The 16304-nt window shown below is 49.0% G+C and overlaps 7 protein-coding genes across 7 annotated transcripts; 2 read left to right on the top strand and 5 right to left on the bottom strand.

The window, feature by feature from the left end:
• Positions 1-168: 168 nt before the first annotated feature.
• On the bottom strand, positions 169-2017 carry N7503_008000 (sugar porter family MFS transporter; the record flags this gene model as incomplete). Its single annotated transcript, XM_057067547.1, has 2 exons — positions 169-1649; positions 1711-2017. 2 exons carry the CDS (start codon positions 2015-2017, stop codon positions 169-171), a joined length of 1788 nt encoding a protein of 595 aa, XP_056918402.1.
• Positions 2018-2834: 817 nt separating this feature from the next.
• On the bottom strand, positions 2835-4023 carry N7503_007999 (SDR family oxidoreductase; the record flags this gene model as incomplete). The annotated part of the gene is made up of 5 exons (XM_057067546.1): positions 3567-4023; positions 3191-3500; positions 3085-3140; positions 2919-3027; positions 2835-2867 (listed from the first exon to the last, which is right to left on the bottom strand). The coding sequence occupies exons 1-5, from the start codon at positions 4001-4003 to the stop codon at positions 2835-2837; spliced, it is 945 nt and encodes a 314-aa protein (XP_056918401.1). The 5' UTR covers positions 4004-4023.
• A 385-nt stretch (positions 4024-4408) lies between these two features.
• On the bottom strand, positions 4409-5839 carry N7503_007998 (uncharacterized protein; the record flags this gene model as incomplete). Its single annotated transcript, XM_057067545.1, has 1 exon — positions 4409-5839. One exon carries the CDS (start codon positions 5837-5839, stop codon positions 4409-4411), a length of 1431 nt encoding a protein of 476 aa, XP_056918400.1.
• Positions 5840-6088: 249 nt separating this feature from the next.
• Positions 6089-7782, top strand: N7503_007997 (WD domain protein; the record flags this gene model as incomplete). Its single annotated transcript, XM_057067544.1, has 3 exons — positions 6089-6629; positions 6701-7505; positions 7563-7782. The coding sequence occupies 3 exons, from the start codon at positions 6089-6091 to the stop codon at positions 7780-7782; spliced, it is 1566 nt and encodes a 521-aa protein (XP_056918399.1).
• Positions 7783-8236: 454 nt separating this feature from the next.
• On the bottom strand, positions 8237-10576 carry N7503_007996 (RMD1 family protein; the record flags this gene model as incomplete). The annotated part of the gene is made up of 4 exons (XM_057067543.1): positions 8237-8496; positions 8556-8741; positions 8799-10464; positions 10523-10576. 4 exons carry the CDS (start codon positions 10574-10576, stop codon positions 8237-8239), a joined length of 2166 nt encoding a protein of 721 aa, XP_056918398.1.
• A 1717-nt stretch (positions 10577-12293) lies between these two features.
• Positions 12294-14430, top strand: N7503_007995 (MFS transporter; the record flags this gene model as incomplete). The annotated part of the gene is made up of 7 exons (XM_057067542.1): positions 12294-12369; positions 12428-12609; positions 12702-12740; positions 12803-13177; positions 13229-13604; positions 13673-13720; positions 13772-14430. Exons 1-7 carry the CDS (start codon positions 12315-12317, stop codon positions 14428-14430), a joined length of 1734 nt encoding a protein of 577 aa, XP_056918397.1. The 5' UTR covers positions 12294-12314.
• Positions 14431-14763: 333 nt separating this feature from the next.
• On the bottom strand, positions 14764-15478 carry N7503_007994 (major facilitator superfamily domain-containing protein; the record flags this gene model as incomplete). The annotated part of the gene is made up of 4 exons (XM_057067541.1): positions 14764-14812; positions 14870-15065; positions 15124-15371; positions 15423-15478. 4 exons carry the CDS (start codon positions 15476-15478, stop codon positions 14764-14766), a joined length of 549 nt encoding a protein of 182 aa, XP_056918396.1.
• Between the last annotated feature and the right edge of the window lie 826 nt (positions 15479-16304).

Below are 16304 nucleotides of genomic sequence, written 5' to 3'. Positions count from 1 at the left end.
GTGCCTAGTCCACGGATACCAAAATGCAACCCTGGGGTAAATAGATTGATGTGAATCCCTCCCGAAGTACGGTAGTGCCTGTCGAAGTAGTACTATGCCTAGGTATAATTGTGCCGACCACACCACTCTTCTTATGTCCACAAAGACAAAGACAAATTTTTAAACAAGTCAAGCCCGGCCTGCGGTCGACTCGAGGTGCCTGGTTCCAGTCTTATCCTGGGCAGACTTGGCTGTGTTGACAGACTCAGCGCCATCCAGATACTGCGGTAATCTCTCTGCCTCCGCGTCCAAGCCATCAACGATCGCATCATCCTTCCAGCCTTGCTCGGCATCAGGATCAATACCATCAAACATCTCATTGATCTCCTCCAAGGTCTTGCCTGCAGTTTCCTTCAGATAGAAGTAAGTGAAGATGAGAATAAGAACATCCAGGAGACCAAATAGTAGGAACGTTGCCCAGCCAATTCCAGCCATGATGTATGGAGTGGAGAAACTCCATACAAAATTAAACAGCCATTGGGAGCCAACACCAAATGCGACCCCCGGCTCACGGATTCGAGTGGGGAAAATTTCACTCGCACATGGCCAGGGCAACGGGCCCCAACTGAAGTTATAAGCGATAATATCGAGATAGATCAAGGCAACCGTAGCGATGCCTGCGGAGGACACAACTCCGTCCTGCGGTGGGTAGTTTTTGACGACAGCAGCGGTAATTAGCATGCACACTGCCATGAAAGCAGCTCCCCCAGCCAATACTGGGCGACGTCCAAACCGGTCGGACATAAAGAGCACGAAAATCAAACAGGCAACGACCTTCACAGCACCGAAGATGCCAGTCAGTAACAGATTCTTGTCACCAGGACCAACGATAAGGGAGAAGAATTGAGGGCCAAAGTAGGCGAGGGCGGTCGAGCCAGTCGACTGCTGTGCCAGGAAGAGGCCACCGCCGACCAGGAGCCGGTGCAAATTAGGCCCTTCGAGCAATTCACGTGGATGGAAGCCAGCCGTAGCATGGCGCTCTTCTTCAAGGCCACGCTGCATTTCTTCAAATTCCTCCCGCACTGCAGCTCCGTCACCAGCACGGATCCACACAAGACTTTCCCACGCCTCCGCGGTCTTTCCATGAGCCAGGAGCCAGCGCACACTCTCATTCAAAGTGAACATGCCCAGGCCCATCAAAGCACCTGGAACGAGTTGCAGACCAATTGGCACCTGCCACTGCTTGGCACTGGAGGGCATCTTTTCAACGCCGTAGTCAATCCAGTAAGATGCTAAGATGCCAATTGTGTAGGTTAATTGGTAGCAACTGCCAAGCCGACCGCGAATCTCCTTAGGACTCATCTCGGACAGATAAATCGGAATGACAGTAGCCGATGCTCCAACTCCAAGACCACAGACTACACGTCCGACATAAAACACTGACAATGAGTGGGTATCGATGACCTCGAGCACGACACCTATGCAGAACACCACAGAGCAGACCATCATGGCGATTCGTCTGCCCCACCGGTTGGTCACTGGCCACACGATAAAACAGCCAGCTAGTGCACCAGCCTGTTGGATACCAACAGCAATGGCACTGATCTGAGTCTTCTCTTCCGCAGTGAATTTAAATGATTGTTGAAAGGAGTCGAATGTGAGGACACCGCCTGGGGGAAGTTAGAAACAGCGAAAGCAAGAGCGGATACCAAGGGCCGCATGAGTACACACCAATAACACCCGAATCATATCCAAACAATGCGCCACCGCAACAGAGCACGACCGCAAGCCAGTAGGTGCGCCATCGGGCTTTAGATAGCCTCAATGCCTCCATTGTGGGATCTTGCGTCTCACCCTCCGATTCAGCGAATTGTTGATCAGAAGCTTGAGGAAGCTGTGAGTAGGATGGTAAAGAGGGACGAATATTCCACCAGCTGGTCAGTCCGGCCCACCAAGCTGAGAAGATAGAGTCAGGAGAAGCGGAGGCGGGCTGGGGCGGAGATCTTGATATAGAGCCGGGAATTACATGGTCGGACATGTTTGCGAAATGAGAAAGAACGACACAGCTAAATGAAAAAGACTTCCCAAATGAGTGAATGACAGTCGGTTGCCAAAGTGTAAAGTCTGGGTCGCTCGCTGCATATGGTCAACATCATCTCCGGATTCGCTGATGCGGGTCTAATTTGGGCGGTGAATTGCTCGAATAGACCAGATGTGAACGTCATGGACTGCCGAGAGCCGATGTCAATGGTCAATCAGGAAAGTGATAGCACTGTGGGTCATAAATCTGTTTCAAAACTGGTGTGGTGATTCGGACTACAATGAAATCATGAAGCGATGAACTATGAATGAGCACAAAGGCTTATCCAACGGGCTTCATGGGCGTGACTTGTACAAACTCAAAACTTTGTTACCATACGTATTCGTGTGGTTGAACACCTTCCCCGCATGTAATATTACAGCCGATTACAAAATTTCGCCAAGGGCAGAAGCCGCGTATCCACAAATATCCCGTGCGGCTCATTCCGCAGCCGAAGGCCGATTGTCGACAAGCAATTGATGGAAATATTCGGGACTGACCATTCGCGGGGTAAATCAACTTCCAAAGCGAGGTGCTGCATAGGCCCTTGAAACTTGCTATGGAAACACACTACTAGATCGAGCTTCAGGATAGGTTTTGCTTCCGACTGGAGGGTTGCAGGACGACAAATCTCGAATGAATTCAAGGATAAGCTCTGGTAGCTACCGTATTCTGTTCCTTGCAAGTCCATCTATTCCAATCATCTCATCATGCATTGTACCCAACTATGATACTATCTTTATGTACTTCATCCAGTGGCATTGTAATGAACGATTTATGACTTGCGGTGCATGGCACCGGCACCCGCCTGATTTCATTAGCTTCAGGACATCATACAGGCTGTGTGGATTGAACTTACCTGATGGCTAGGGTAGATTAATGTGTCAGCAATTACGACATTCTCTCTTCGGCCTGCGGCAAAGACCACAACCTCGGCAATATCATCTCCAGTCAATGGCTCGACGCCCCTGCAGATGAAAGTCAATTACGCGAGCCGTGTAATAGCCTATTCTGGTCCCACTTACTTGTACACGGCGTCAGCCTTGGACTTATCTCCATAGAACCGGACGACAGAAAATTCCTGTACACTTGTTAGAGAATGAGAAAGAAGAACTCGAAGGGCAGACATACTGTCTCAACCTGACCTGGGTCGATCTCAATAACACGGATTCTGGTCGCAATGAGCTCCCTTCGAAGAGAGTCTGTGAAAGATCGCACCGCAGCCTTGGTAGCGCAGTAAATGCCACCACCAGGGTAAGGCTCGCGACCGGCGATACTGCCAATGTTGATGATATCACCACGGCCACCTTCAGATCGGCTCTTGAAGATAGGAAGAATAGCCTGGGTCATATGGATCAGACCAGTGACATTCGTGTTAAACATCACATTAATGTCCTCAGTCTCAATATTGGGAGCCTGAGCAACGCCCTTGACGAGACCACTGCATGCGCACTCGGAATTAGTATTTCATCCTGCCCCTCAATTTGTTTTCGGAAAAATGACTCACGCATTGTTGACAAGGACATCAATATCCTTGAACTCCTCCGGCAGTGAGGGAACAAAGTTCTTGATCTCTTCCGGGTTGCTGACGTCCAGCTTCACGGGAAGCACTTGGACACCATTGCCGACTTCCGCACTGATCTCCGCGGCGACCTCCTTCAAGGTGTCAATGCGGCGCGCAGTTAGAATCAGCTTCAGGTTCTTCGGCGAGGTGCGCGCAAACTCCTTCGCAGTGCTCTTTCCAATACCAGAGGAGGCGCCGGTTATAAGAATTGTCTTGCCCTCCAGGCGCTTTGCCATTGCGGAAGCCATAGTGCGTCGAATAGAGGCTGGGTGAATGGCTAGAGCGAATGGGTTGGTGGTTGACAGGTAGGGTGCGGAGAGCTGTGTTGAGAATATAGATGGGAGCCGAATTGATCGTAGAGAAGTCCTAAGACGGTTCATAGAGATGTACCAGCTTTATTTGCAAGAACAAACTGTACAGAAAGAAATAGAAGCAACGGGGAGATAACGTGCGGGGACAATGGCCTGGCGTCATATCGGGTTATGTAATCGGGTAAACATTCGGCGTGAATACCGATTCCATTCCGATTGACATTGGGATGGAGGATATACAGCCTTCATGTGAGTATCTCTCTGGTGTTGTCAGTAAAGCATGCTGTTCATCGCCAGGATTGACGTGAAAATCACCTGGGGCTCGGCTTCCGAATTTAGATACAATGACAAGAATAGGTGATGATCCAATGCGTAATTATTAATTATTCTACTGTCAATGTCTATGTCTATGTGGATTGAATTTGGTATTTACATGAGGAACAGTCAATATTAACAGACACCGAGCAGCAAGCATCATGACATCCTAGGGACAGGGATGGCGGTGCTACGCCGCTGGCGCTTCCGGGAGTGAAGGGTTTCAATCCAACCATCCGGCCCTGCGAGCTCTTGGAATGCCTTTTGATTTGGCGGCGCGTCCCAAAAGTACTCTCCCTTAGCTTTCCGACGCGACTTCACGTCCTGGTCATGTTGGCGAACAATGTCTCGCAGAAGCTTGCGGACTCGGCGACTTGGATCAAGACCAGCATTATCCATATCGCGCAAGAATGAAACTACCGCCGGAAGATCGTTGCAGCTGTGCCAGTAGAAAGCCATCAACTCGTCGCAAAGGACCTCCGAGGTCCCCAGGAAGGCAGATGACCGTCCGTGCGCCTTGGCTGCACTTCGGAACTGGCTGATGAGTTGTGATTCTGGGAAATGAGTACTAAGTATCCGGAATGCGAGAAGTAGAAGCTGCGGGTAGAGTTTTGCAACTACAGGGCCAGCTGGAACCGCGTCTGGGATGTTCAATGGACCGGATGAAGGGGATGCATCAGGGCTCTGGTGCGCATTACTGCCAGAGCTGAATTCGGGTTCCTGGGCAGTTGATGACACCGGACCTCCTATATGGCTTATCATGGTGAAGATCCGCTGCCTACAAACGTCCCAGAGACCTGAATCGCCCTTGCCCTGTTCCACAGCTTGGAAAAGCTCTGATTCAATCCTCTTCGACTCTCGCTCAACGACCATATTCACTGCCTCTGTCAAAGTTATGGTGGCATCGGCGTCGGCGCTTGCACTTCTTTCCTCAAGTCCAAGGTCGCTGAGGTAGATAAGATCAGCTTCATCGATTATTTCCTCTGTTTGGCCGCTTTGGCGGGAACGGCCATGCTCCTGCTTGTCTACTGGCACCTCGTGTTGAGAATTCTTCACAGTTTGGCGCTCTTTCGCATCGGCACGAGTATCCTCCAGGATCGATTCAAAAACGCTCATAACAGCCATCAGATCGTCGGTCTTTGGCACGGACTCTGGCTTTTGTGTCTCCGGCAGCGGGCTTTGGGCCTGCTGCGTCTTGTTCAACCGGCTCATTAAGCCCCCAAACGCCTCACGCTCATTTCGAGTGATAGTCCTTGATTTCAGGTTTGAAGTCCGTTTCTTATTGCCCTTTGGTGTTGGGTCGGGGATTGAAGCACCGCGATGGCGCAGATAGCTCATGCGCCGTGGTGGATGATCGGCGGATGTTGATTTCGCGGAGTCATTCTGCTCTGGCTGGTCTGGGGCTTTTGAAGAACCATGGTCCTCCCCTTCCATATCTAGTCCATTGTGCTCTTTGGAATAGTGTCGGCGCAATTGGTGAAGCAGTGGGAAGGAGCGAGATAGTTGCGAAAGGGTGCGGGTCTGGTAGAGAAAAGTTGTAGATGAGGTCGCTGCCGACAAGAGGTATATGCGTGAAAGGTTGGCGGCCATCGGAGTGAAGCAAAAGTGCAGTATTATCGTTCAAGACAGAGTCAAGCTCAAACTGAGACTTTCTCTGAGGGTGACGTTTCCAGATGTGCCTTCTGGTTCAACCTGTGTTCTTTACTCCCCAGATTTTCTCACTAATTTTGTCACCTGACCTCGTGTCCCATGTCGCGTTCACCCGCGCAGCTCCCACTTCTACACGCCTCCGTCATATTTTGTTCAAGTTTCGGGCTGTCGTTCACCCTTCCGCTCAAAATGGCTATTGATAAATTGAATGCCCTGTCTGACATTGAAAGGCAACGCCAAGCCAATATTGCCGAGCAGAAAGCGCTGCTGAAGGAGTTACAACTCACTCAGCCCACAGGGAAATTTGCGAGTGCGGGCAAACCAGCGAAGAGTGACTCAACGAAGAGCAAAAAAAGAGCTGCACCAAAGCGGGTGAAAGAGGAAGAATCCCCCACTCCACGACGTCAATCGTCCCGCCTGCAGGGACTCGCTGCCGACAGCGAGGTTGCCAAGCGTAAGGCTGAGGAACAATATGAGGCGGCCAAAGAAGTCGAACGAGTCAAGAAGATCAGACGTACAGATTCATTTACCCAGAATGACATGTTCGTTGCCGGACAGAAGCTCAGCGGGGACAGCCTGATTGGGATTGATGTCGTCAACAAGGGTGTTGCGGAACCATATCTGCGAACATTCGGGGATGAAGAAATTGAGAAAACCACTGATAAGGGTCTCAAGGCTCTTCGCGAAGAGATGAACGGATTGCAATTATGGGATAAATGGGATCCACAGAGTATGCTTCTCTTCGCTGATCACACTCGTTCTTTTATGGACTGGAACTCACATGATATGCGATATTTACAGGGATCAAGATAACCCCCGAACGAGTGTATACCATGGCCTTTCACCCCTCCGAAACAAAGCCTTTGGTATTTGCGGGTGACAAGATGGGACATCTGGGCATTCTGGATGCGTCACAGGAGAAACTTGAGGTGAAGCAAGAGGATGATGAGGATGATGATGATCCTGACCCCGTTCTCACAACCCTCAAAATTCACACGCGCACGATCAGCTCGATGACAGTTCACCCTTCGAAGCCAACCAGTTTGTACACAGCGAGCTACGATAGCTCAATCCGCGAATTGGATTTGGAGAAGACGGTATCGGTCGAAACCTACGGGCCAGAGTCAACAAACATCGACGAGGCAATTTCCGCCATCGATATGGCTCCCGATGATCCCAATGTCATTTATTGGTCGACACTTAATGGTGGATTCGCACGTTATGATGTACGTACCCGCAAGAACTCAGTATCATCATGGCAATTGTCTGAAAAGAAGATTGGCGGTTTTACGTTGTGTCCATCGTCTTCGCACATCTTCGCCACCGCCAGTTTGGATCGCTTTATGCGACTGTGGGATCTACGCAACCTTTCATTCGACGAACCAGAGCCAGTTGCAGAGCATGAGAGCCGCCTCTCAGTCTCACATGCTGCATTCAATGGCGCGGGTCAGATTGCTACGTCCTCCTACGATGATACCTTGAAAATCTACGACATGGGCCCTAAGGGTATCTCCTCATGGGCAAAAGGCCACACAGTGCCTGATCAAGAATTCCGCCCTGATACTGTGGTCAGACACAATTGTCAGACAGGTCGATGGGTTACAATGTAAGCCGAACACGTTGTCATTCATTTATTGACACACTCTTACTGACTCTTTTTTAGCCTGCGACCCCAATGGCAATTAAATCCGCAGTCTCATATCCAGAAGTTTTGTATCGGCAATATGAACCGATTCGTTGATGTGTACAGTGCCGGTGGTGACCAGCTTGCCCAGCTGGGTGGCGATGGCATCACTGCTGTTCCTGCCGTAGCGGTCTTCCATCGCAGCAAGAATTGGGTTGCTGGTGGTACTGCCAGCGGCAAGCTGTGCTTGTGGATGTGAACACGCATGTTGTCTGGGTGTTGTTTTACTCGGTGTTTATTGGACCCTTCGCTTCTACGCGGATGGATGGTTCTTTGTTGGCTGGTCCTAGCCCTGGAGTTTAAGGTGGTGGGGATGTGAACAGCTTAAATTAGCTTCTTGTAATATACACTACCGCGAAGCACATCTATGTATCATGGCTTCTTAAATCGATGTTAGCCCTATTTTTAGAGCTTTGTCTACTAGTAGTCTTCCATTTTAGACAGGATATGGCAGAATTTGGAATCATTTTTTTGAAATTTTGCTGTCAAACCACGAGGAATCGTGTCATGGGTTCCCTGGGGTGGGCTTCAATGTAAGATTAGACTGCCACTTCATGAAAGGATATGTAATATGAATGAAATATATGCAGATCCACCCCATACCCCCATAAAAGCCTTAGACTGGTGTAAAGAATGAATATTTGTCGACTGACCTAGGCCCAAAACGAACCGACGCCCATATCCGATCCGCCACCGGGCGCAACAGAGGGACAGATACACCCAGGGGGAACATTAGTGGCAGACCAGTCCGAGACCGGAGAAGGAATGGACCGGCCCATAGCGCGGGCAAGAATATTAGTAGGGCTGGAGACGGCACCCTCACGGGCATGAAGAAGACCGAATCGGAGAAAGACCTCGGAGATGGTGACGAGGATAGAAATGACAATGAGGACAATGATGATCCATGTTTGGTCTATTGCCAAAATTAGTAAAGTGAGAATGTTGAACAATGCGCATTTGAAGTAAACATACGAGAAGTGCGGTTGTCAGCGATCGAATCAGACAAAATCTCTGCGAGGTCTAAGAAGACTCGACAGCGCTCGTTGAGCACCTGGATTCGCGGTTTGATTTCCAAGTACTCTCGTACAGCGAGGTAAAGGGGGTACAGTGTAGGCTCGCTTTCCCAGAAAAAGTTCGGAACGTCGAGCATGTTAGAGGCTAAAGAGTAATGATTAGTGACTGTTGAAACGCATGTGATAACCAATGAATACATACAAAGATTGACTTCCACGCGGCTCTTGAAGAGACGGCCAAGAATTCGGAAGACCTCTTCACGTTTCATGCCCAACTTTCCAGTCACGGCGAGACGACGGGGCACGTCTTTTGCGTCTGCCATTTGACGGGCCATGACCTCCTCGAAGAAACACAATTTTGTGCTTTGAGATATGCCATGACTGATTGCCAGCTTAATCATGTGGTCACCACTGCGCAGGGTGATCATATCATTGTACACGCGAGGGCGCGAGATCTCAGTCGAGTACTCAAAGTGGAATTCTTCTGTCTCAAAATCCTCCTCGTGAAGCGGCATTGTAGTAAGCGGAATGGGCGTTCCAGTTGCTGATGACGTTGCAAATGCCAGATCCGCCAGCAGATCTTTCTCCTGTCGCTCAGTAAAGTTCCAGAATACCACAACTCCGTAGCCAAAGACGAACATCTCCGCAACATTGTAAAGAGTCCGCGCCGGCGCGGGGGTCCTCGATGATGATGGCGTTGCTGCTGGCTGGGGAAGGTCTCGCAAAAGAGAGTGACTGTCACCAGAACTGTGCCGACGACGAGGAGGCGGGACCTCAGAAGCCTGTTGGGCTTGATCAGACCCACTCTGGCTGGAAGTGTGGAATACATCGGAGTCACCAGCTGCTTCGTGGTTCTCTTGAATGCGACTCTCCTCTTCCGAGACGTGGGTCAAGAAGCGTTCTTGGCTCTCCTCCCGCGAGCTTTGATCATCTGGCTCTTGCGGGGATGCATCTTGATGATGCTCATCCTCGGGGCGATTGTGACGTCCGACTGAGTGCTCTTCAATCTCACCGATGTAGTCGTCGTGGTGATCACGAAGTTCATTCCGTTCAATTTCCTCATCCAGCAGCGACTTGCCACCAGGGAATTTCACCACGGGACTGCTTCGAAGGCGATATCCTTCGTGGCCTGGGAGAAGTGGAAGGTGGTAGGCCGTGTAGAGACAGTCGTCATATAGCTTGGTCCGCGCTCCGTGCCATTCCTTGACAAACGACGCCAAGGATCCCATTTTGTAGGCCTGCGCGGTGCAGTATGCCGTGACACGAGCCAGCTTCTCTGCACGGCGGGCTTTTGGCAGTCGCTCGGCGTAGCTTTTAGCCTTTTCGGGTGCAATACGTCGCTTTCGGAGTAAATCTTCTTCGGCCAGCAGAGGTGCAAGGTCATTATCGACACCAAAATCCCCACCCAGACGCTTTTGCATCAGCAGCTGCCGTCTGATCAATTCCGGGTCCACTCGTTTTTCCTTGGCCAACCGATCCACAAGCTCCTCATCCACAAGATCGGCGTCATCTTGAGCTTCGTCGTCGTCGTCGTCGGCAGTATCTTCCTCACCGACGCCGCCGGTGTCGGGTAAAAGTACGAGCTTTTCACTGACTTTGGTTGTCCGCGGGGGCAGACGTGGTTGTGCCGCCAGTCGGCCAATAGTGCCGCCCGAAGTCGGCAGTCCTCCTGAGGTTCCGCCGGCATTGCCCATTAGGCCGCCTGATGGGAGTCGGCGTGGTCGCGAGGTCGGTGGAGGTTGTCGTTGTTGCATTGAGGGAACATCGGAAGCATATTGGAGCACATTATCGACAGTGATGAAACGGGTGGCGGGAGATCGGTGTCGTCGCGGTGTGGAAGCAGATTGTTGATCGCGAGAATCAGTGACCTTGAAAAATCGATTAGCTCAATATTTGCATATCAGGGATCAATTGCTTCCTCCATACCAAGACAGTCGGACTCCGCTGGCTTGTGCCCCGTCCACGAGCGGGAGGAGCCATGATTGAATAAGTCTCATATAAGATGATTGAGAAGACATTCAAGTTGCTTCCGTGAGGCTAGGCTGGATATGGGTTAGCGTCTGACGTAATGACTTTATCTTCAGTCTAGTGTGTTGACAATAGTCACTTTATCAACTTTATTAGTATTGAAGAACTTAGACTTGCTGATTTTGACATATGTGAAATGTTGATAGACTACTGATAAACTAAAATGGTAGTCAAGCAATTCATGGGTGGGCAAAGCGCTTGCACATATGAACCTTTACAGCCCAGCTTCATTTGTGGATTAGGTAACATCATGTTGAATTGCCTTTTGCTACAACCAGCTTTGGAGGGTGCCTTGTATGGGCAGAATATATCTTCCATTATTGCAATTTTTAAGTTCCTTTGACTATTGATGCAAATTCCAGAGAAGGATCCATTCCGTTCAAATGTTTCGTACATCATGTCTAGCTTCGAGAATATATAGTGGGTAATATATCACCTAGGCAGATGACAAACCACAACTGCATACTCAATCACTTTCATCTCCAAAAGCGCACACTTACGCATTGACGGGACAGACCTGTTACATAGCCTAGACAGGGGGTGAATCACTAAAAAGCTAGGCGACCCTAAAATGTCCACTAGGTATAACTCCAACTCCCTATCCTTCAAATGCAAGAATAGGTTAACATATGACTGGTACAAAACTCAAGCTCCGCTGACCTCCTAAGTAAATCTAATAAGTCATCTGTCATGTTCTATGCATGAAAACCTTGGAACGTGCTTAAATAATAGCTACAAGGGTGTTCACTGTGAATCGGCGAGATGTCCGACCCGCATGGCATGCCTTGCTTGGCGCACCGATTTACCAAACCAAACAAGGGTTATCGACATCCTCTGAACGATCAACCAAAGGCAGAGCTTTGTAATGACCAAACTGTTCACAGGATAAGTAGTTTTTTCAAGGTTCAAATTCTTGTTCTTTTTCCAACATAAATCTGGATGTACAATTCCCACTGCTAATGCCAAGCACTAGTGTCACGGACCCGGTCCGGCACCGGTCTACAACCCGGTGCAGCTTCATTGTCACAAGATCTGATCTAGTATGAAGCCAATAAGCGAAGTTCTAGGGTATTCTTGCAAGCTCTAGATCATTAAGGCCTGTGCATAATTTTTGAATCTTGCTCTTGTTCAAGTGATTTATGCTTGATGACCTACGGACACCTGGACGCATGCGGATAGGAACTTCTTAAGTGAATTTTTAGATCGCAAACGATCTCCAGAACCTCGTTGTTTGCATTGAAGCCGTATATTTGTGCGAGATTACATGCGAATTCAGACTAGATACTGCAGTAGTAGCAAACTGGGTTGCGACTGGGAGATGCCAAAACTTTGCAAAGCCGTGTTAACCGAATCGCCGAGTTGATGGCTGATCAACATCAGTCCTACCACATTGGAACCGACTAGGCTCGAAATTCTCAGATTTGGTCCAGAACAGTACCGCACACAGACTCCTGTCATGTCTAGGGCGCAGACAATGTGAAAGCATTGGGTAGATGTGGAGCCAACCCACAAACGACCGAGTTTTATTTGCCTCTTACCCCAACTTATGACTAGGACCCTGCGAGAGTGGAGCTCAATTTACATTCGCTGAAATCTGCTGGTGCTTTTTTCTTATAATCGCTAACCCCACCAGAACCTGCATTTAGTAAGTTTTCTTTCAGACAATCTGATGTGATTCACCAATACAAACATGGCGGACCATTTCCCAATGGAAGAGAACTTGCAAAGAGCACTTTCAGCGACAGGTTCGTCTAAACAAACCAGTTTAGTTCCCCCGCCAGTCTTATTAAAAATTTACTGCAGAGAATGTAGCCGTATCTCCCAGTGAGCTGTCTAGAGACTCGGACCAAGACTCAGAGGCTCTACATGAACCCATTCAAGAACGTTACGACAACCCATCACATGCTCGCTTTCGACGTGTGGCTTCAAAAACAATTGTATCGTTTGGGCCAAATGACCCAGGTAACCCTGTCAACTGGAAAAATGTACAGTAAAACCGGACACCCCACATGATTAGAGCTATCTAGTGCCGAGAAGGCCCTAGCAAAGTAATATCGTATACTAACAAATAGCCCAGAGTCGCAAAAATCTGGTACTGGCTGCTGGTGTAATGCAGGTGAGTGGCTACCCTAAGCAAGTTCCTCATATCTATCGTTTAACATCCTGGGATACGTCTAGGTTATGAACAGCACCATTGCTTCATCGATCTGTAGCAACGCAATTCCTCAGATCGCAGCGGAATTCAACATCAAGAATGAACAAGCTTTAGTGCTGCCCATCTCCATTTTTCTGATCGGATACATCCTAGGTCCCCTTCTTTGGGGTCCTAGCTCCGAGTACTTTGGGCGTAGGCGACCTTTGCTTATCGCATACTGCGGCTTTATGATCTTTATGCTGGCATGTGCAGTAGCAAACTCTTATCCGTCGTTATTGGTTTTCCGCCTCCTGAATGGAATGATGGCATCGGCACCGATCGCCACAGTGGGTGGACTGTTTGCTGATGTGCATGATAACCCGACCAAGAGAGGCCGTCTAATGGCCTATTTTATGGCGGTAGGCGAATTTCATATCCGTTGATATTTGTCAATCGCTAAGATTTCACAGTGCACTACTTTTGGACCAGTCGTGGGTCCCTGGGTATCGGGTTTTGTCGCCGTTGTGAGTTGGAGATGGTGCTTTTGGATTGGCCTCATCTGCTCTGGTGCCTCTTTTCCTTTGATTGTTCTAATGCCGGAGACCTATGGGCCCGTTGTGTTGAAACAACGTGCGATGAAGTTACGCAAAGACACTGGAAATTCAAATATCGTGTCGCCACTGGAAGTGGAGAGCCGCGATGTTCGTCAGATGTTCCTCATCACCATCTCCCGACCATTCCGCATGATACTCCATGAGTCGATCGTGTCACTGACATCTCTGTATCTCGCCCTTGCATATGCAATCTTTTACCTCTACTTTGAGGCATACCCCATCATCTTTCAGGGTTAGTCCTCTTTCCCGCTTGTATTAACCACATAATTTGAGCCCTCCATATTAATCCGATTCGGACAGATTTATACGGAATGAGTGCTGGTGTTGCTGGTTTGATGTTTTTGCCAAGTAAGTGTTTCACTCTGTTGTAGAATGAAAACTTCCTAACTCAATGAGCAGTTGGTATCGGTGCCATCCTAGCCTGTTTCGTCTTCCTTTGGTATGACGGCTACCTCGCTCGAGCAAAGGCTCGCAAAGCACCCTGGGCCGAAATTGAAGAATACAGGCGACTCCCTCTCGCCTGCCTCGGTGGTCCTTTGTATGTCATTTCGCTCTTCTGGGTGGGCTGGACTTCCTCTGAAAATATCCATTGGGTGGTACCATTCCTCTCTGGAATCACCTTCGGAATGGGTTACCTTCTGATTTTCATGGCTATGCTGAATTATCTGACCGACGCATACGAAACACTATCGGCCAGTGCTCAGTCAGCTGCGAGCTGCACCCGTAGTATTCTGGGAGCAGTGCTGCCCCTTGCAGCGAAACCCATGTTCAACCGACTGGGTATTCACTGGGCATGTAGCCTCATTGCCTTTTTGGCCTTGGGCGTGTCTGTTATCCCATTTGCCTTCATCCGCTACGGTGATCGTATAAGAGCCAATAGCAAATTCTGTCAGGAACTGAAACGCATCAAGGCATTGGAACAGCTGGAGCTTGAGCGAGAGAAGAATCAGCATTCCGAGGACCATAATCTGGAGAAGGTCCCAACGACGCACACTTGTCCGATAACAAGAGTTGATACAGCCCGCAGTCAAGCGGACAAGGCCTCCATCATATATTGAAGCGGCCTCAAAATCGGCTTATCTCAAAATCGTTGATTTCATTACTAGAGTGCTTCTTTGTTGCATTGCTTCCTGGGCGGTTGTGAACTTACCATGAATCTACCCTAATGTCTAAAATTGATTTAGCTGAGCGATTTAAATTGTAGCGACAGTTCTTAGCATCTCTCATGCATAATGTCTCTTGGTTGTTTATGATTAGATAGTAGCCGCCTCTAATATCTATAGCCGAGCTTCCCACATACTCATTCCGCATAGCTTTGTTCCATGATACATTGCAGACAACCTGGTTAGCACTCGGGCAGGTGATTCTTTGTAGATATATCGGCTCTTTTTCTACTCTCGTTTGAGACCAACCTTTCCCACTCGCCGCAGTCCCCAGGCACTGATTCCTATAGCAGCCAGCAAAAGTCCAAAACAGGCCCAAAAGACCGCCCGATACCCGGCCATTAGAGCCTCCGGCGAACTTTTGTTATTGTATGAGGATCCATCTGTGACACTAGCTGCGATAATGGCAAAGGTAGTGAGACCGATTGATGTACCGAATTGGGCGATAGTGTTAAATACAGCTCCTGCAAGTCCTTGTGTCTTGGGCGAAAAGGAGTCCGCGATAATCAGGTTTGCGACAGTAAATATCACTGTGAATGATTAGGTCAATTTCCAAACAAAACGGTTAAGGCTCGAAGGTGTTTTTACCGTCTGCGGATAAGGGACCCAGTATCATTACCCAGAACACGCAATACCACCAGGACCATTTGGGATCAATTATCGCCATGAGTAGTGGAGAGGCGGCGGAGAGAATCGAGGTGATTAGGACAAGGTAGTTAGCACGAAGGCGATGCACTAAGAGTCCCGTACCAATATTGACGATAATTCCGATTATGACGTTAGGTAAAAATCGAACAGCTGCTTGGATTGCAGACAGTTGTTGAACTTCTTGCAAGCTGGTTTTGAGTCAGCCTAGTGCACCCGTGTTATTGACGATCAAGACTTACAAAAGACTCATAATGGTCTCCATTCCGTTCAACACCCCCCAAGTGAAAAGGACCATCACACAGATGGTTGCGAATGCCGTATTATTCCATAATGAGTTGGGGATTAAGGCTGGTCTCCCAGACTTTTCTCTCCATTGCATCCAGGCCCAAAAAGAGGGTATCATAGCAGCAGCCACACAAAGCAAGCTTATATTTTCGGGGTTTCGAATGGTGGATGGTTTATCAGTAATGTTGCTTTGCAAAAAGATCAGTTCGAGGTTCGCCTCGTGACAGAACGCAGGACTCACGCGAAAACATAAGATATGATTCCCAGGCACGCACTCGAAAGAAGAATGCCCACCCAATCGATCTCGGTCCGGAGTCTGCAAAACGAAAACGGATCTCGAGGCCTGTCTTGAGGTAGTTTTAAAAAATTCACAAACGTCAAAATAAAAGTCGCTCCCGCACAGAGATAGTAGCCGAATCTCCATCCGAGGGTGGAATCTTGGAAGATTCCACCTAAAACAAGACCCACGGAAAAGCCAAACGGTTGACCCAGCCCGAGACAGGAAAACCCAATGTTTCTACGTTTACCTGCAGGCATGCTGTCTGTCATAATACTGAAAGCAGTTGGGAGACACATCGAAGTCGCAATACCTTGAAAGGTGCGAAACAGGATTAGCTGGAGACCAGTCTGTGCCAGGCTGCAAGCGAGGATGAACACTGTCAAGAGACAGCATCCGACCAGATTGATGATTCGATTCCCGAGGAAATCTGCCAATGAACCCGCCAATAGCAGGCAGCATCCATTTGCAAGACTGGGGTTCTTGTTATCCGCAGATCCCACAAGTGTAATGGAAGAACACATACGAGTATACAGAGGCAGGCCTTTAGTTTTCCAAT

This window comes from Penicillium pulvis, assembly GCF_028828015.1.
Source record: "Penicillium pulvis strain IBT 33274 chromosome Unknown contig_7_segment1_segment0, whole genome shotgun sequence".
Classification (NCBI taxonomy): Eukaryota; Fungi; Ascomycota; class Eurotiomycetes; order Eurotiales; family Aspergillaceae; genus Penicillium; species Penicillium pulvis.
Note: the sequence above shows the minus strand (reverse complement) of the source record. Positions and strands in the feature narration are given on the sequence as shown.